This window comes from Gekko japonicus, unplaced genomic scaffold, assembly GCF_001447785.1.
Source record: "Gekko japonicus isolate JY-2015 unplaced genomic scaffold, Gekko_japonicus_V1.1 scaffold805, whole genome shotgun sequence".
Lineage (NCBI taxonomy): Eukaryota > Metazoa > Chordata > Lepidosauria > Squamata > Gekkonidae > Gekko > Gekko japonicus.
Genome location: NW_015173146.1, coordinates 686,006 through 705,715, shown reverse-complemented (window position 1 = coordinate 705,715; position 19,710 = coordinate 686,006). Strand labels below are relative to the sequence as shown.

At 50.2% G+C, this 19,710-nt stretch overlaps 1 protein-coding gene across 1 annotated transcript in view; it reads right to left on the bottom strand.

Moving 5' to 3' along the window:
* Positions 1-14,682: 14,682 nt before the first annotated feature.
* Positions 14,683-19,710, bottom strand: part of ZW10 (zw10 kinetochore protein) — a 23,806-nt gene continuing 18,778 nt past the window's right edge. The window contains exons 14-15 of the mRNA XM_015422332.1: positions 17,035-17,315; positions 14,683-15,373 (exon numbers count right to left, since the gene is read on the bottom strand). Of these exons, the coding sequence (XP_015277818.1) occupies positions 15,253-15,373; positions 17,035-17,315 (402 nt within the window). The 3' untranslated portion in view covers positions 14,683-15,252. The remainder of the gene's footprint in view (positions 15,374-17,034; positions 17,316-19,710) is intronic.

The window sequence follows — 19,710 nt, the reverse complement described above, 5'->3', positions numbered from 1 at the left end:
ACCTACTGAACAAGGCAGCTGATCCCAACTGTTATGGTATGGCGGCCCATAAGTCCAAATTTACTTGGTATGGTGACCCATCCAGCTCCAGGGTTTCTTGGCACACTAGGGAAACGATGACGTCGACGTCCATCTAGTTCATCCTTCCATTTTCTATACTGGCTATCAAAATGTTTTGGAGAAACCAACAATCATCGCTCAAAGGATGCAGCTGCCCCCAATATGAACCCCAATCAAGGTAGATTCCAACATCCACTGCCTTTGGAGATGGGGGGTCACAGCCTTTGATCACCCTCTCCTTCTCCAGTACTCCCTCTAATCCCCCCCCCCAAGGGTTCTAAGAAACTCACTGTAGTAAGCATCTGGACGTGATTATCTGATGAATGAAGAAGAAGAAGAAACAACTAATGAATTTGTGCCAGAGGATGTAGTGATGGCCACAGGAATAAACAACTTTAAAAGGGGACTCAATATATTGATGGAGGATGTCTATCAATGGCCGCTAGCCATGGTGACTGAAGGGAACCTCCACATTCAGAGGCACTAATCTTCTGAATCCTGGAGCCAGCAGGCAACATCAGGAAAGGCCTCAGCCTCTATCTCCTGTTGTTGGCCCTCCAGAGGAACTGGTTGGCCACTGTGGGAGACAGGAGGCTGGACTAGATGGACCACTGGTCTGATCCCGCAGGGCTCTTCTGATGTTCTTATGAAGGCCTCAGCCTCTCTGCCCTGTTGTTGGCCCTCCAGAGGAACTGGTTGGCCACTGTGGGAGACAGGAGGCTGGACTAGATGGACCACTGGTCTGATCCCGCAGGGCTCTTCTGATGTTCTTATGAAGGCCTCAGCCTCTCTGCCCTGTTGTTGGCCCTCCAGAGGAACTGGTTGGCCACTGTGGGAGACAGGAGGCTGGACTAGATAGACCACTGGTCTGATCCCGCAGGGCTCTTCTGATGTTCTTATAAAGGCCTCGGCCTCCGTGTCCTGTTGTTGGCCCTCCAGAGGAGCTGGTTGGCTGCTGTGTGAGACGGGATGCTGGACTAGATGGACCACTGGTCTGAGCCCGCAGGGCTCTTTTGAAGTTCTTATGAAGGCCTCAGCCTCTTTGCCCTGCTGTTGGCCCTCCAGAGGAACTGGCTGGCTACTATGTGAGACAAAATGCTGGACTAGATGGACCCTTACTGGTCTGATCTAGCAGGGCTCTTCTGAGGTTCTTATGACATGGAAGAGGCTGCTTCCAGAGTCGTATCTTGGTTTCCAGAATGCAAAAGAGAGCAACGGAAAGGGCAAGGGCAGCCATGGTTCTGCAGTGGCTCAGTGGTTAAGACGCTGAACTAAAGACCGGAAGGTTGGTAGTTCAGCAGTTCGAGACCCGAGTGCCGCATGATGGAGTGAGCGCCCGTCTCTGGTCCCAGCTCCTGCAAACCTAGCCGTTCAAAAGCGAGAAACTGCAAGTAGATAAATAGGTACCGCTTCGGTGGGAAGGTAACAGCATTCTGTGCACCTCAGCATCTAGTCATGCCGGCCACATGACCACGGAAACGTCTTCGGACAGCACTGGTTTTTCGGCTTGGAAACGGAGATGAGCACTGCCCCCTAGAGTCGGCTTCGACTAGCTTTCGAGCAAGGGAAACCTTTAAGGGAGGAGCTGTGACTCAGTGGTATAGAGCGTCCGCTTGGCAGGCAGAAGGCCCCAGGTTCAATCCCCGGCATCTCCAGTTAAAAGGACCAAATAGGAGATGATGTGAAAGACCCTTTTCTGCCTGAGACCCTGGAAAGCCGCTGCCAGTCTGAGTAGACAGTACTGACCTTGCTGGATCGATGCTCTGATTCAATACAAGGCAGCTTCATGTTTTCATGAGGAAGGGCTGGCTTGCAACCCACTTGCAGAGGCTTTGCGACCCACGTTTGGGTCCTGAGCCACAGGTTGGGGGACACTGCACTACGGACCGAGCACCACACCTTCCCTGACCTTCCAGGAACCCCACTATTGTGTAGTGGGTTAAACGCATGCTAGAACCACTGCGGCGGGTATAGTGACCGCATGGTTCGCTGGACACAACAAAGACTAACGGCCGGCTGGCCAACTATGTACACCCTGGGGACCACCCCCTTGGTCCAGTTGGTGGGTTTAAACTCCCGCCGAAGTCCCATTGGTCCCCCCAGTGGAGAGACCAGGAGCCTTGTCCCCATTGTTCTCCAGAGTCAAGCTCTGGGGTGTTCGCTGGCCCCTGGTGGTGGTCAGCGTACACAACACCCACTTGTTATTCGCTGCATTTTCAAGTTTGGCCAGTTAACCAGACCAGCCCTGGTCTCCGTCTGAGGACCCAAAGCCCCGTCTCTGCTCCAGTGGCTGACCTGCAGGTGTGGATGTGAAACTTCCTTTGGCCATCAGTCCTGTGAATCCCTTCCCTGTTTAAAGGTCATGCAGATCATTAGAGGGGGTAATCTGGCCACCATTAGTCACCCGGGCAAGGCGTTTGAATGGCCTGGGCAGAGGGACTCGGCTAACACAAGCCGGCTTCTGTGGCCTCCCCGGCTTCAAGACTTGACATGAAATGCTTTTTATGGCTGAAATGGACAAACTGACAAGAAAACTTAATAATAAAGAAGATGAAGAATTTTTTTGCAGAATGGATAGATTTTAAAGAATATGTGGAGACTAATGGGGATGTTAAAAACAATTTACTTTGCTTTGATAGTTACTAAGAACAGATCACGGAAAAGAAATTGACTGAATAGATGGCTGTAATGTTACCTGAAAAATCTATAATGAATATGAATATGTAGTAATTGATGAATTAAAAAAAATAAGAAGAAGTTTTAATGTAAACTAAGAATGGAGCAGTGGAAGGGAATATGAGGGGGTGGGAGAATTGGGGGAGGCCAAGAGAAGGGGGGGGGAGATACAAGAAAAGGGTATATGTTGAAGGAAAAGTTGTAATATTGAACATGTTGTTATATCCAAATAATAAAGTTTGTTTTAAAAAAAAAAAAGACTTGACATGAGTCAGCAGAGGGAACTTGTATTTTGTTACTTCTCAATACCCGTCAGCCGCTTTAGAAAAGCTGTCTGGTTTTTCACTTGTACATGTCATGTAAACGCTGGTTTCTTTTAGCAACAACCGTTCCTCTTTTTTATTACAATATTGCCTCTTGGGGATCTTTTCACACTCAGGTCATGTTATTGTTAGGTTTCCTGTTCAGATAATTTCCTTTGTGGGGGTGAGGGGCTGCTGGTAGAGAGGCTTAATTAATTAAAACACTGTTTGAGTTTGGTGGCACCCTTAAGACCAACAAAGTTTGAATACAACTTTGTTGGTCTTAAAGGTGCCACCAGACTCAAACTTTGTTCTGCTGCTTCAGACCAACACTAGGGATGTGCATGCGGTTCGGACAAACCAACCAAAAAACACCTATTCGGCATTGTTCGGGCATGCTGAAAGCTGAATCAGATTCCCTAGTCTGATTCGGCTGGCCAAACAGGGATTCCCCGAATGGATGTGGTATATTCGGCATACATTCGGGGAATCCCTTTGATGGGTGGGGAAGGAATGGGGAGACATTTAAAATGCTTCCTCGCTCTATCCAGACCTTCCCTGGCTCCCTTACTTTGGCAGGTGGGACAGGGAAAGCAGGGGGAGGCATGTTTCAATACCTCCCTGATCTTTTTCCCCTTCTCCTGCAGCCAGCTGGAGAAGGGGGAAAAAATCAGGGAGGCATTAACCCCCCCCCCAATGTAGCTGGGGGGGGTGCGGGCTCCCATCACTGAAGGGACCGTGCCGCCTCTGCGGCATGACTCCAGAAGGGATTTAAACTTTAAATCACTCGGTCTGGAGTCTCATCACAGAGGAAACACACTTCCTTCATTGAAATGAAGGCAATTTGCCTTCCCTTCAGTGACAGGAACCTCCCCCCCCTTCAAGGGGGGGATTATTATACTGTATGGGGACAGTCCCCATATCTTATAATTCAACCGAATAAATTCGGCTAGTCCGATGATTCCCGAACCCCAGTATCATACCAATACTGGGATTTGGGAATATCGGCAATTGCTGAAATTTTTTGGGTTTGGTAGATCCAAACCTAAAAAATTCTGATATTTTTTTTGTGCACACCCCTAACCAACACAGCTATCTACCCAGGTCTAAATAAAACTCCATTTGGCCAACTGACCAGCTGCTGAGAATAGTAATATTAATGTATTAATAGAACTGTCCCTGTCTTGGATCAGGGGTGGGGACGAGGGTGGGCGACGGAGTTCAGGCACGAAAAGTGCCAGTTTCTTGCCATTCATCTGCACCCTGTTCTCAGGTGACTTTGCCAGAAACTCACTTGGAATACTTGGGGCTTGGGGGGGGGGCTTTATAGCAGAGTGGGGCAACAGTACCACCTGGTGGCCGCTGCTGCATTATGCATCTCCAGCTTCAGTAACGGGATCACCTTGATTTTCACTCACTTACTTTACGTATTTGCTTACTTCATTTATAGCCCACCTCTCTCGCCAGTGAACCCCAAAGTGGCTTCCATCATTCTCTCCTCCATTCTACTCTCAAAACAACCCTGGGAGAGAGAGGTTAGGCGGAGAGGGTGTGACCAGCCCAAAGTCACCCAACAAGTTTCCATGGCAGAGCAGGGATTTGAACCCGGGTTCAATGCTCCCTCTAAGCCATGGAGTCTTTTTAGCAAAAATTCTACTTTGTGAGCTACTGGCATTAAAGTTGTGAGCAAGCAATTTGACTACTGCATAAATGAGTTTGCTCTTGAGCTGTGCTTCCTGAGCGAAGACAAAAATGTGTGAGCCAGAGGCTAAAAAACTGTGAGCTAGCTCACACTAACTCAGCTTAGAGGGAACATTGTGGTCGCCCAGGACCTCACCCAACACTCTAACCCCACTATGCCATAGTAGCTCTTGATGCAGAGGAAGCACCAAGGCAGGATTTCTGCCATGGAGAAGCAGTCTGAAATGCTGGCAATGGTCTCTCCAAGCACGTCACCAGGCCTCTGCCACAACGCCCACGAGGACAGGGGAGACAGAGGCAGTTCCACAGATCCAGCGCGAGGACACGCTCCTTCCTCCAGAGCAGGCAGGGGGAGGCAGGCTCCAAGGCCGGAGCCAGTAAGCAAGTGGAGGCAGGTTGAGAGCGATGCCCCCTCTAAGCCGTGGAGTCTTGTGAGCAAAAATTCTACCGGCATTAAAGTTGTGAGCGAGCGATTTGACTGCTGCATAAATTAGTTGGCTCTGGGGCCATCCTTCCTGAGCTAAGACAAAACTGTGTGAGTCGGCGGCTAAAAAACTGAGCTAGCTCACACTAACTCAGCTTAGAGGGAACACTGGTGGAGAGAATGGGCAGGTTTGGCGTAGATGGCATTTAAGAAGTCCCTAGATTTCATGTCCTGTTGTTCAGCTGCAGCCAAATTTCTGTCAAGTTACTCTAGGAAGAAGTAGGAGAGAAAGGAAGCAGGAAGCGCTGTGTCAGCCATCCGAGAGAAGAAGAAGAAGATTTATACCCCGCCTTTCACTACCCAGAGGAGTCTCAGAGCGGCTTACAAACTCCTTTCCCTTTCCCTCCCCACAACAGACACCCTGTGAGGTGGGTGGGGCTGAGAGAACTCTTGGCACAAACTGCTCTTTTTCAAGGACAGCTGTGCCAGAGCTTGTGACTGACCCAAGGTCACATCAGCAGGTGCAAGTGGAGGAGTGGGGAATCAAACCTGGTTCTCCCCGATTAGAGTCCGCGCACTTAACCACTACACCAAACTGGCTCTTTCTGTTGCATCCCAGACCCCATGGCTGTCCTCCAATTCAGTCTTTTTCCAACCTGCAATTTTTATTTCAGCAAAGCCTCACCTGAGTTCGGCCCCACCCCTCGCTGCTCCATTAAAAGTTTGTCAGAGCTCCTGGTTGCCATCTTTGATCTATTTTTTGACCTTTGGACCAAGACTTGATCCCACTATGTCCTACAACTCACAGGTCATTTCACTGAACACACCGCCTTATACTGAATCAGACCCTCGGTCCATCAAAGGATCGTGTACTCAGACTGGCAGCGGCTCTCCAGGGTCTCAGGCGGGGGTCTTCCGTATCATCTGCTCCCTAATCCTTTTAACTGGAGATGCTGGGGAGATGCTCTACCATGGAGCCACCGTAACAAAAGTGATGCCTGCCCCTCTCTTCTCTGCAAATCTACGGTGAAAATGCTCGAAATGTATTCTGCTGCAAAGGAGGAGGAGGAGGAGGAGATTGGATTTATACCCCACTCTTCACTACCCGAAGGAGTCTCAGAGCTGAGAGAACTGCTCTTGAGAGAACAGGTCTGAGAGATCTTGCGACTGACCCAAGGTCACACCAGCAGCTGCATGTAGAGGAGTGGGGAATCAAACTGGGTTCTCGCAGATTAGTGTCCACACTCTTAACCACTACACCAAACTGGATCCTGCCTCCCAGAGATGTTTGGTTTGGCCTAGTTGACAGAGTTGGTCTTGAGCAGAGGCCCATCAGTGGCTATGAGCCACAAGGTATAGGTAAGAACTCTCAATCTACACGGTCCAGATAGGAACTCTTAGTCTGGGGCAAGTGATGCTCTGTCATCTTGGTGCTTGGGGGGGGCAACAATGGGAGGGCTTCTAGTTTCCTGGCCCCACTGCTGGACCTCCTGATGGCCCCTGATATTTTTGGATAAACTATGGAGCAGAGGTCCATCAGTGGCAATTAGCCACAAGCAATGCTCCCTCTAAGCTGTGGAGTCTTGTGAGCAAACTTTCTACTTTGTGAGCTACTGGCATTAAAGTTGTGAGCCAGCGATTTGGCTACTGCATGCATAAGTTTGCTCTGGAGCCGTCCTTCCTGAGCCAAGACAAAAATGGGTGAGCCAGAGGCTAAAAAACTGTGAGTTAGCTCACACTAACTCAGCTTAGAGGGAACACTGGCCACAAGATATAGATAGGAACTCTGGGGCCAGTGATGCTCTGTATTCTTGGTGTGTCTGGGGGCAACAGTGGGAGGGCTTCTAGTGTCCTGGCCCCACTGGTGGACCTCCTGATGGCACCTGGTATTTTTTGGGCACTGTGTGACAGAGTGTTGGACTGGATGGGTCATTGGCCTGATCCAGCACTGGCTTCTCTGATGTTCTCTGAGGGGAACAAACAAATACTCTTTGCGAAAATGAAAGATACTGTCACCAGCATCTGTTTTGTCTCAGCAGTGAGGACCAGTGCTCTCCACAAGGGCTTCAGGAGGTGGAAGAATGAATCCTCTGAATAGGGATTTGCACCATGGATGCAAAAGACCAGAGGCTAACCCCCCTGAAATGAATGGTGTTTATCCAAACATCCTGTGCTTGCCTCCTGCGGCAGCCCAAGAAACCACCTGAACTTCAGAAATATAAAATCTTGGCCTAATTTCACTGCTGCCCCTTATTTAGTTAACATTACCTATGAGCCCTGTACAGGGGTCATGTCGTAGAAAAAGAGGTGCAGGAGCTCATTAGCATAACTCATTTGCATATGCCACTCCCCCTGACATCACTGGAACTGGGTCAGAAGGCAACACCCTCAGGCTCCACTGGACTGTTTTGAATTGTGAGCTATTGGGGGGGGGGACGTGTAGATCTGTCCTCGCAGAGGAGGGAGAGCTTGTACCTGAATAAAACTTAGTCTTAAAGGTGCCACTGGACTGTTTTGGACCGTGGGACCGTGGGTGGGGGGCTCTGCAACTTACCTGGCTGTTTCTTGCTCTGACTGAGGGCTGCTGGGAGCAGGGGGTGGGGCTTGTTGCATGTGCCCGCCCCCTGGGCTCTTTACTGCCGGAGCTCCGCTTCTGTGTCCTCCTGCAGGAAATGACCCCTGGCCCCATAGATGGGCCTTTTCCAGAGCCCGTTTTGAGGCACTCCCTTCCGCTGTACTGGAAGCTAAATTCACTCGAGTTCCAATGCAGGAGTGTGTTCCAATGCAGAAGACGTCTACACCGGGCAGTGATGGCGTGTGCAATTAAATGAATATATGTTGTCTTCCCTATCCCCTACAAGCATTGTTAGTCCCTTGTCTATATTGAGTAACTGTACATCGCTTTGAGCCCACTGGGGAAAGCGATTAATAAATGGAAGGTATTATTATGATGATGATGATGATGATGATGATGATGATTATGATTATTATATGCCCATGCATGGCTAATATGGTGGAATCAGTTACTCATGTCCTCCTGTTCTGCAGATTCTATCAGGAGGAACGAGACCATCTTAGGGGGCCTACGGGGGGGGGAGGGAGAAACCAGCAGAAATGGCTCCCTTTCTGCAATCCGAAATGCTGTTGAGTCAGAGGACTTGCTCACTTGTATACATCCTACTATATATAACAGGGACAATAAAGCCAAACGGGGTTAGGGAGATGGAGTGGCGTTTGGCTTTCTTTTACAGACCCTGGAGGTGATTAAGGAACAAGGAAGTTCCTGAGAAATCCTCCTGTACATAGAAAACGTAAGAGGCAAAACGGATTTCATGGGAAACTCAACATGGTGTTGTCATTGTGGCAAAGACCAGTTTGATATGCCAAAAACCGTAGGCTGGGAATGAAAGAGTTCCACGGCTAGGCTGGGCGTTCACAGGCCCGGTACAGCAAGCCCCTGCGGGACACACTAGGTGGTTTGTGGCAAGCTACTGGAAGGAACCAGCTGTTGGAACCAAGGAGCCGTAAGCTGCAGGGGCTGGTGCATCTCTTTGAACTTTCGGACATATTAGTAAAGGTAAAGGTCTCCCTTGCTCGAAAGCCAGTCGAGTCCGACTCTAGGGTTGCGGTGCTCGTCTCCGTTTCCAAGCTGAAGAGCCAGCGCTGTCCGAAGACGTTTCTGTGGTCATGTGGCCGGCATGACTAAACACCAAGGCGCACAGAACGCTGTTCCCTTCCCACCGAAGGGGTACCTATTTATCTACTTGCAATTTCTTGCTTTCGAACTGCTAGGTTGGCCATATTACCTTCCCATTATCCCTTAGAAGCTCCTTGATACACAGGTCATGAGCAGCAGAATTGTTCAAACTTGTTGCTTAACGGACACAAGGGCTGAAATAGATTTTGCAACCGTCAGTGTAACTTTAGGATCCCATTCACTCAAGAGAGCCAGTTCAGTGTACTGTTTAAGTGTGCGGACTCTAATCTGGGGAGCACCGGGTTTGATTCCCCACTCCTCCACTTGCACCTGGCTGGATGACCTTGGGCAAGCCATAGTCCTGGTCAGAGCTGTTCTTGAAAAAGAGCAGTTTCTGTCAGAGCTCTCTCGGCCCCGCCTACTTCACCGGGTGTCTGTTGTGGGGAGGGGAAGGGAAAGGGGTTTGTAAGCTGCTCTGAGACTCCTTCAGGTTGTGAAGGGCAGGGTATAAATCCAATCTCCTCCTCCTCCTCCTCCTCTATAAAAAGACATATCAGCAAAACATTTCAGAGTTTATACAAGGTTTGGACAGGGTACGCAAGAGTGTCTGCCCTGAGCACTGATTCAACCCTGTACCTCAACCTATGGACAGACTAAACCTGCATCACCCTACTATGACCAGCAGTGGGCTGGTCTAGGGCTGGGGAGATCTGTGTTCGAATCCCCACTCAGTCGGGACGCTGCAGGGCTGGAAAAAGTACAGAGGAGGGCAACCAAGATGACGAGAGGGCTGGAGCAGAAGAGTCTGGGGTTTTCCAGTTCAGAAGAGACAACTGAGGGGGGACATGATAGGGATTTAATAAAATTATGCATGGAGTGGAGAGTTGACAAAGAGAGTTTTTTCCCCTTCTCCCAAAAGACTAGAACCTCCACATCCAGAGGCACTAAGCCTATGAATCCCACAGTCAGTAGGCAACTTCAGGGGAAGGCTTCGGCCTCTATGCCCTGTTGCTGGCCCTCCAGAGGACCTGGTTGGCCCCTGTGTGAGACGGGAGGCTGGACTAGAGGGACCCTCCCTGGTCTGATCCAGCAGGGCTCTTCTGGTGTTCTTATCAGGGGAAGGCCTCAGCCTATCTGCCCTGTTGTTGGCCCTCCAGAGGACCTGGTTGGCCCCTGTGTGAGACAGGAAGCTGGACTAGATGGACCTTCACTGGTCTGATCCAGCAGGGCTCTTATGTTCTTATGAAGGCCTCGGTCTCTCTGCCCTGTTGTTGGCCCTCCAGAAGAACTGGCTGGCCACTGTGTGAGACGGGAGGCTGGACCAGGTGAGCCACCGGTCTGATCCAGCAAGGCTCTTACGACGTTATTGGGTGACCTTGGCACAGTCACGCACTCAGCCTAGCTGGCCTCATGGGGTGGTCATGAGAATCAAAGGGAGGAGAGGAGAATCACATACAGTAGTTGCACTCCTGAAGATCACTGCATATAGAAAACTGTGCGGTGGCAGCACAACCATCCCATAGGAAAGAGGTGCCTCTTTGTTAGCTGCCCTGAACCTTCGGGGAGGGTGGGATATAAATCCAAAAAATAAAAATAATTTTTTTAAAAAAGTTTTCTGACCCCCTGGTACGGCTGGTGCTGTTCGCTCCGGTGATTGTGTTGTCCCCAGAACTTGAGGGACCTCTATTCCTACTGGTATCTGACGAAGGGAGCCCTGGCTGTCGAAACTATATCCTAAAACTCTTGTCGGCCTCTGCGGTGCTACTACTGGGCTCTTCAGCTGTTAAGAACATAAGAGAAGCCAATTGTTGGATCAGGCCCAAGGCCCATCCAGTGCAACACTCTATATCACACAGTGGCCAAAAATACCAGGCGCCATCAGGAGGTCCAGCAGTGGGGCCAGGACACTAGAAGCCCTCCCACTGCTGCCCCCCCCTCCAAGCACCAAGAATATAGAGCATCCCTTGCCCCAGCCTGAGAGTTCCTCTCTATACCTTGTGGCTCATAGCCACTGATGGACCTCTGCTACAGATGTTTATCAAATTCCCTCTTGAAGCTGTCCGTGCTTGTAGCCGCCGCCACCTCCTGTGGCAGGGAATCCCATGTTCTGCTACAGCCCAAAAGGGCTGCCTTCTGAGACTTACTCGAACGGCTGGCTTAGGGGCTGCCTCTGTTTCTCCTGTCCATGTATCATAGTGCTGGTCTCAGTCATGGCGCAAGAAAACAACAGAAGTCTTAAATCAGCTTCCCGAAAGGGCATGAAGTTGCCGTTGTCATAAACCCACCCTGGGTCTCTCTGTGCTTCCACGCATGTCGTGTGTTTGTGCGCACGTGAAGCATGTTTCTCTTCTTCATCCTACCACCCCAAGTTAAAAATCCAGTCTCCCGCATGGCCAGTGTCTTGGGGGACACTAGTAAAGGCTGCCTCTGAACCAGTACAAAGGGCAGTTTCCCAGTTTCTTCAGCTCCTCTTCTGCGTTTGCATGTTTAAGAGTGAGCGAATCACAGTCTGCTGTCTTAAACAGGAAAACTTTATTGCTCACAGAGTAAGCTAGAGCTTTATACTGAATCAGACCACTGGCCCATCAAAGTCAGTACTGTCTATTCAGAGCAGCCGTGGCTTTCCGGGGTCTTTCCCATCACCTACTGCCTGGTCCTCTTAACCGGAGATGCCGGGGGTTGAACCTGGGACCTTCTGCATGCCAAGCAGACGCTCTGCCACTGAGCCACGGCCCCTCCCTGTAGGAGGCTCAGGAAAAGAAACCCCCACACACACACCGCTGGAGAATGATAACCAGGCTCCATCCTCCCGTGGCCCACGTGCAAGTATTTACCTGCCCTCTCTCGAGAAGGCGATTCAACACAAACACTGGATTTAAATCCAAGAGGAAGCCTCACCTCTTCCTTATAAATGAAAGCACTGAAGAAGGAAATGTTAACAAAACAGCTCTCCGGTGCAGATAAACACGGTGACAAGCCAAACGTTTCATGGGAAGATGAATGTCCACAATGCCCCACTGTTGCAACCTTGCTGTCTGTGAACACAGTGCGGAACTGTGTACACGGCCATGCTGCCGGAGCCCTCATCTTTCCTTTTTAAGGCGTTTTAGTGCAAAAGTTGCAAATGCCGTAGGGCAGGGGAAGGTCCCCTTGCAGGCATCCTGTGAGACCCAACTGGTTTAGAGAAACCGGCATGAGTGTGTATCAGCGGCCGCTCACATCACCGATGCTTCGAGCTCTCTCATCTGCACACCAGAAGCAACACAGAGACCTAACACAAAATCAGATGGCGTGCAAGTCTGGTTCTGAAGTTGCACTCTCCCACACAACCCTGTCCCCCTTTTACACGCTGATCACATACCTTCTGTTTAACCAACGTGGTCTCTATGCACAAGCTTGTCCCTGAATTTTAGTTTCTCGGAATGGTGATATGTTTTTTTTATACACTACGAAAGATCCCCTTTTCTTTCTCTTTTCTGGGCATCGTTTATGTATCAGGCTGATCTTCACGTGTTTTATCAGCCTATACCAGGGGTGTCGAACTCATTTGTTAGGAGGGCCGGATCTGACATAAATGAGACCCTGTTGGGCCGGGCCGTGTATGTCATAAAAGGTAACGCCAGGTAGCGAAGAGATAAACTTTATGAACAACACAAACACAAAGGGTTTTTTAAAAACTTAAAATAACAACAATGCTTAAAACATCAACAGTTTTGCACTATTTTGTTTATCTAACAGTGTCTGATAAACAACAACAATGCTTAAAACATCAACAGTCTTGCACTATTTTGCTTATCTAACAGTGTCTGATAACTGACACCTCTTGCTCTGAATTATTGCATCAAAATGTCTGTGCTGTTGCAATCTTGAGTATGCTGTTCAGGTGTGTATCTGTAAGCTGCAAACCTACGATGATGCAGCAGCAGCAGAACTGGAAGAAGCAGCAGAAGACAGCCAGTTCCACTGTGGGCCTGATAGAAGCCCTCCAGGGGCCTGATCTTGTCCCCGGGCCGCATGTTTGACAACCCTGGCCTATACCCTTGTACTAGTATCGGTTAATTGTCACTTACACTATTTGCTTATCTGTTTGAACCTGCGGCCTCACTCACCAGCCAGTACATGCAACCGCTAATTCTTCCCTCCAGGGTTGCCAACAAGTCTGGAGAAAAAAATGTCCTGTTCCATTACGAGCGCTTTCATGTGGGGAAACAGGCAAATGAAGCTTTTCGTGGCTTGGAGAGAAATAATAGTATCACAGAGTTGGAAGGGACCACCAGGGTCATCTAGTACAACCCCTGCACAATGCAGGAAATTCACAAATACCTCTCCCCCCCACGCCCCCAGTGACCACCTGGTATTTGCTGCAGAACAAACTGATGTTAAGGGGGCAGATCGAGGGACCAGTTCAGGAGCTGGCGACCCTAGACTCCCCTTTCCCCCCCGTAACACTGACAAGTTAAGAACATAAGAGATGCCAATGTTGGATCAGGCCAAAGGCCCATCCAGTCCAACACTCTATATCACACAGTGGCCAGAAATACCAGATGCCATCAGGAGGTCCAGCAGTGGGGCCAGGACATTAGAAGCCCTCCCACTGTTGACCCCCCCAAGCACCAAGATGGCAGAGCATCACTTGCCCCAGAGTCCCTATCTATACCTTGTGGCTAATAGCCACTGATGGACCTGTGCTCCATATGCTTATCTAATTCCCTTTTGAAGCCGTCCATGCTTGTAGCCGCCACCACTTCCTGTGGCAGTGAATTCCAAGTGTTAATCACTCTTTGGGTGAAGAAGTACTTCTTTTTATCCGTTCTAACCCGACCGCTCAGCAATTTCATGGAGTGCCCACGAGTCCTTGTATTGTGAGAAAGGAAGAAAAGTACCTCTTTCTCTACCTGCTCTTTCCCATGCATAATCTTATAAACCTCGATCATGTCACCCCTCAGTTGTCCTTTCTCCAAGCTAAAGAGCCCCAAGCGCCTTAACCTTTCCTCATAGGGAAAGTGTTACACTTGAAAGACCCAAGTCTGTAATTCACACCAAGCCTTGACTCCTGCCCCACAAGTTTTCCCCATAAGAATTTCCAGTACGATTTTTCCTTTCTCATACACGTACATGAACACACATGAAGGCTGCCTTCTACTGAATCAGACCCCTAGTCCATCACATTCAGATCGTCTAAGACTGGCAGCAGCTCTCCAGGTTCTCGGAAAGAGGCCTTTAACATCTCCTACACCCGGTACTTTCAACTGGAGATGCTGGAGATTGAATCTGGAACCCTCAGCCTGTAAAGCAGAGGCTCCACCACTGAGCCACGGCCCCCAGTACACCGATGAGAAGAAGCGAGCGGTGACTCGCGAACGCTCTCCGTGAAATAAATGTGGTCAAGTCTTTAAGGTGCTACACGGCTTCTGGGTGTTTTTAATTGTATCAAAACTGCCATCCGTATCCCCCAAAGACAAAAGAGGTCCCTTATAACAAAAGAGAGCGGATCTCGCATTTGGTACCCAAAGCGCGTGTGCCTGGTTGGGGGGGGGGCAGGGGGGGTCCTGCCTGATGCAACGGGATAAAGCTGAGAGGGTTCAGCCACCATGGCCACTTTGGACGAATGACCCAGCCCGTCAGGGAAACAAAAGCTGCTGCCTGGAAATAGCTGGTAAACTTTGACCGTTTGGCACTTTAGGGGCCTTTAGAAGGCTGCTGTTCGAGGGATTTTTCAAGTCTTGGGAGGGCTCTAGAGGCCAGTTGCGAGAGACACAGACACAGAGAGAGAGAGACAGAGAGAGAGAGACAGAGAGAGAGAGAGAGAGAGAGAGAGAGAGAGAGAGAGAGAGAAAGAAAGAGAGAGAGAGAGAGAGAGAGAGAGAGAGAGAGGAGGTACAGAATGCAAAGGGTGCATCCCCTCGAAAGAAGCTGCATAGATGCTTGTCTATCTGGACCCGCAACCAAGGGACACCTGAGCCCCCCGGGCAGAGGGAGTGCTGCAGCTCATGGGCCCAAAGCAGTTCTCCAAATAGCCAAAGCAGGAAACGAAAGCATTGGGAAGATCTACAAACCCTTCTGATGCCCAGGAATTAAAACAGGACAAGTCAGATCTCCCTTCAAGTAGCAAACAGACTGGGACCCTGCATCGTCAGGCACCTATCTTGGGGGTGAGGGGGCACGGGAGGTGCGGTCACCACAGTCCCCCAGTCATTGCATCAGACGGTGATTACCCCCCCACACACTTTCTTTGGGTCTCCAGGAAGTACCTGCACACAGAGCCAGAAGAGGTCTTCGAGTGTGTGTGCGTGTGTGGGGGGTACGGTCAAATCCCATGGGGGGGGCTGTGGCCCAGGCTGACCGCTGGGCTTCCTGGAAGACGTTTTCAGGTACAAAAGTGATGCTTGAAGCTATTTGATTTTTGCCAGGGCAGCCGCCCTCCGCTCTGTGTTCTGGAACAGGGCTCGGATTAGATTCTTCACCTCGCTCGGGGAGAATTCAGCAGCCAGGGGTCCTTTGCTGTCTGCCCACCTAGGAAGCAATCATATACCAACAAAGGGAACAGCAATGAAATGACACCGATTGCTGCAAAGTGCATACAATTAAGAATAATAGACAATAATTAAACAATAGTACTGATGAGCTTCATGATGTTTTAATCTTTTGTTTTTCAACAATAGGGCGCCACCAAACAGAAGATGATGACGTCAAGATGAATGGACGAACCTCCCGAGTTACTGTTCATTTCGAAGTCTCTTTATCAAACAGGTCTCAGTTCAGCGTTCTTGTGCAATAAAGTCAACCACAAGGGTGTTCTTAAATTCAGATAACTTCTTCCACAGCTCTTTGCTAACAGTTACACCTTTCAATCGGACAACAGGTCTGTTAGCAAAGAGCTGTTGGAAGAAGGTATCTGAATTTACGAACACCCTTGTGGTTGACTTTATTGCACAAGAACGCTGAACTGAGACCTGTTTGATAAAGAAACTTCGAAACGAACAGTAACTCAGGAGGTTCGTCCGTTCATCTTGATGTCATCATCTTCTTTTGGTGGTGCCCTATTGTTGAAAAACAAAGATTAAAACATCATGAAGCTCATCAGTACTATTGTTTAATTATTAATTATTGTCTATTATTCTTAATTGTATGCACTTTGCAGCAATCCACTTAACCACTACACCAAACTGGCTCTTTTAAGCTGTTGGCATTAAAGTTGAGAGCGAGCCATTTGGCTATTGCAAAAATTAGTTTGCTCCAGAGCCATCCTTCCTGAGCTGGAGGCTAAAAAACTGTGAGCTAGCTCACACTAACTCAGCTCAGAGGGAACACTGGCTTGGACCATTTCTACAAGGCCTCAGTCCTTAACCCACAACACCCCCCTGTCCCCGTCCTCCCAGTTCTTGCTTTCTTTCTAAAACCCTTCTATACAGGGCAGATGCACACAGAAGGAACAAATCAAGTTCTTTCAAAATCTGTTTCTGAAAGGAGAAGTAGCAGAAATGCCAATCGGGGGCGGTTTGCTCGATTCGGCTTCATACTGAATCAGAACACTGGCCAGTGTTCCCTCTAAGCTGAGTTACTGTGAGCTAGGTCACACTATTTTAGCCTCCGGCTCACACATTTTTGTCTCAGCTCAGGAAGGAGGGCTCCAGAGCAAACCAATTTATGCAGCAGCCAAATCGCTCGCTCACAACTTTAATGCCGGTAGCTCACAAAGGAGAAGGTTATTGTATGCACTTTGTGCCTTGTTGTAAGCCACCCTGAGCCCGCTTGCAGGGAGGGCGGGGTATAAATAGAATGAAATAAAATAAATAAAACAGAATTCTTGCTCACAAGACCCCACAGCTTAGCGGGAGCATTGCCACTGGCTCATTCAAAAGTAATATTTTCTCAAAGGGATGCTACCATTTCGGACGTGCACCCCGCCGTGGCAATCATCCCACAAAGTCCCGCCTCTCCTCCAGGGCTCTGAACCAATCCAAGGGGACTGTCAGCCAATGAGAGCCTGTGGGACCTCACTGGATGGGAGGGGCTGAGCAAGCCTCAGCTTAAGAGGGGAGGGGGGAGAGTCCGGAGCTCCAGAAAGGGGGGAGAAAGGTCTTGCTAATTTCTTGTCCGGGTTGCCCTCGTGTATTTCCTCTGTTCCCGTTCAGCCACCCTGAAGGGCTAGCCAGGGTCTACGCCGCACTCACCGGTCCATGATCTCTTGGAGACTGGCCTGCAACACCAACATGAGCTCCTTGAACATCATCCATTTCGGTACGTAGAGCGGGACTTCTTCTTGGAAGCGCCTGTTCTGCTCTTCCTCGGGCAGAGGCACAAACACCTGGGGCCCTTCCGCCACCATCATCTGGCAAAGCGCGTACAGCCTGTCCGCATTCTCGGCGGAGATATCCTGCAAGGTGACGCAGAATGAGCAAGTGGGACGGGAGGCCCGGGGGGACAGATACCCGGGCAGTTCGCTGGGATGAGCCTCCCACATTCATGGGCGATCGGGCCCATCCGTGGCTGCCCGCCCAGGTGGCTAGATGGAGCCGGAGGATGGTTACGAGTGCCGCCAGGCAGCATCACGGGGAGGCCCTGGCCCCTGTGCCTGGTGGAGGCTGGCCAGCATGTGGGACGGGATGCGGGACTAGACGGACCACCGGTCTGGTCCAGCAGGGCTCTTCGTATGGAGACCCAGCTTGGTGTCGTGGTGAAGTGCGCGGACTCTCATCTGGGAGAGCCGGGTTTGATTCCCCACGCCTCCCCTTGCACCTGGCTGGATGACCTTGGGCAAGCCACAGTTCTGACAAGAGCTGTTCTTGAAAAAGAGTCGTTTCTGTCAGAGCTCTCCCAGCCCCACCCACCTCACAGGGTGTCTGTTGTGGGGAGGGGAAGGGAAAGGAGTTTGTAAGCCTCTCTGAGACTCCAAGTGAAGGGCGGGGTATAAATCCAATCTCTTCTTCTTCTTCTTCTCTAATCTGGGAGAACCGGGTTTGATTCCCCACTCCTCCACTTGCACCTGCTGGATGACCTTGGGCAAGCCATAAGTTTTGTCAGAGCTGTCCTTGAAAAAGAGCAGTTTGTGTCAGAGCTCTCTCAGCCCCACCCACCTCATAGGGTGTCTGTTGTGGGGAGGGGAAGGGAAAAAGAGATTGTAAGCCGCTCTGAGACTCCGAGCGAAGGGCAGGGTATAAATCTAATCTCTTCTTCTTCTTACGTCACGCCCTGTCTGTTGGACCTCCAGAACCGCTGCTCTGATCCAGTAGGACCCGTCTGGTGCTCTTAGGCTCCCCTCCCGATCCACTTTCCAGAAACCCAAATGGCTTTCCTCACCAAACTGTCAACAGACCAGGATCAAACCGTCCCACGTCACCTCCCTTAAGCCGTTTCCTCCAGCGAGGCTGAAAGCGGAGCCGCAGCCACATCTCACCACTGACGGCGTTCCCTCTAAGCTGAGTGAGTGTGAGCCGGCTCACAGTCTTTTAGCCTCCGGCTCACACATTTTCCTCTCCGCTCAGGAAGGAGGGCTCCAGAGCAAGCTGATTCATGCAGCAGCCAAATGGCTCGCTCACAGCTTTAATGCCGGTAGCTCGCAAAGTAGAATTTTTGCTCACAAGACTCCACAGCTTAGAGGGAGCATTGCTTCACCAAGTGCCTGAACAATATTTCCGCACCATCTTTCCATATCCTTCACCCTTACCACCAGAACGCCTTATCTGAGGAGATGTTACACCCCCGGGAGCCTGCTGGCTTCCCTTGCAGTCAAAGTGTCCGTGTGTCCGGACCAAAGGAGGCCTCCTGTCTCCCCCAGAAAGCCACACAAACTCCTGGTTCAGGTTTAACCCTTTTTCTTTTTTGTAAAGCGGCCCATGGCCCCATGCAAATCAAACTCACAAGCAGGCACTTCAACGACAAGGATGCAAACTCGGTTTTGTGCAAAACCACACTTTGGTCCAGCCTGTGCTTAGGTCACTGCACTGGCTGCAAATAGCATACCGAATTCGCTTCAAGGTGCTGGTACTTACCATTAAAGCCCTATATGGCCAGGGTCCGGCATACCTGAGGGACCGCCTTTCCCCAAATCTACCACAGAGAGCACTACGGTCGGGGTCGCAACGTTGATTAATCATTCCGGGCCCCAAAGATGCCAGGCTCACCACCACCAGGGCCTTTTCTGTGGCGGCTCCTTACTGGTGGAATGAGCTCCCGGAAGAGATCAGGGCCCTGCGGGACCTCTTGCAGTTCCATAGGGCCTGTAAGACGGAGCTTTTCTGCCAGGCCTTCGATTAGGAGCCGCCACCATGACCACCAACTATGCTACATGAACATCTGTAGCACTGAGCTGGCCCTTAACAGACCGGAAGACCGCTGAATTGAGAACTCGGATGGTATATCTTAGAGCACGCCACCTGATTTTAAGGAACTGTTAATACTGCGAGCACTTTAAACGTAAGAATGTTTTAAGCGGTTTTAAAATGTCTTAAAGTTTTACGTTGTCTAGGTACATTGTACTGACCTCTGCAAGCCGCCCTGAGGCTCATCCCAGCGAATAAATAAATTGGTCGGCTCCAACACAAGGACCCCTGGTCTTACACTTGGTGTAGTGGGTTAAGTGCGCGGACTCTAATCTGGGAGAACCGGGTTTGATTCCCCACTCCTCCACTTGCACCTGTTGGATTACCTTGGGCAAGCCACAGTTCTGATAAGAGCTGTTCTTGAAAAAAGAGCAGTTTCTGTCAAGAGCTCTCTCAGCCCCACCTGCCTCACAGGGTGTCTGTTGTAGGGAGGGGAAGGGAAAGGAGTCTGTAAGCCGCTCTAAGACACCTTTGGGTAATGAAAGGCGGGGGATAAATCCAATCTCCTCCTCCTCCTCCTCCTCCTCC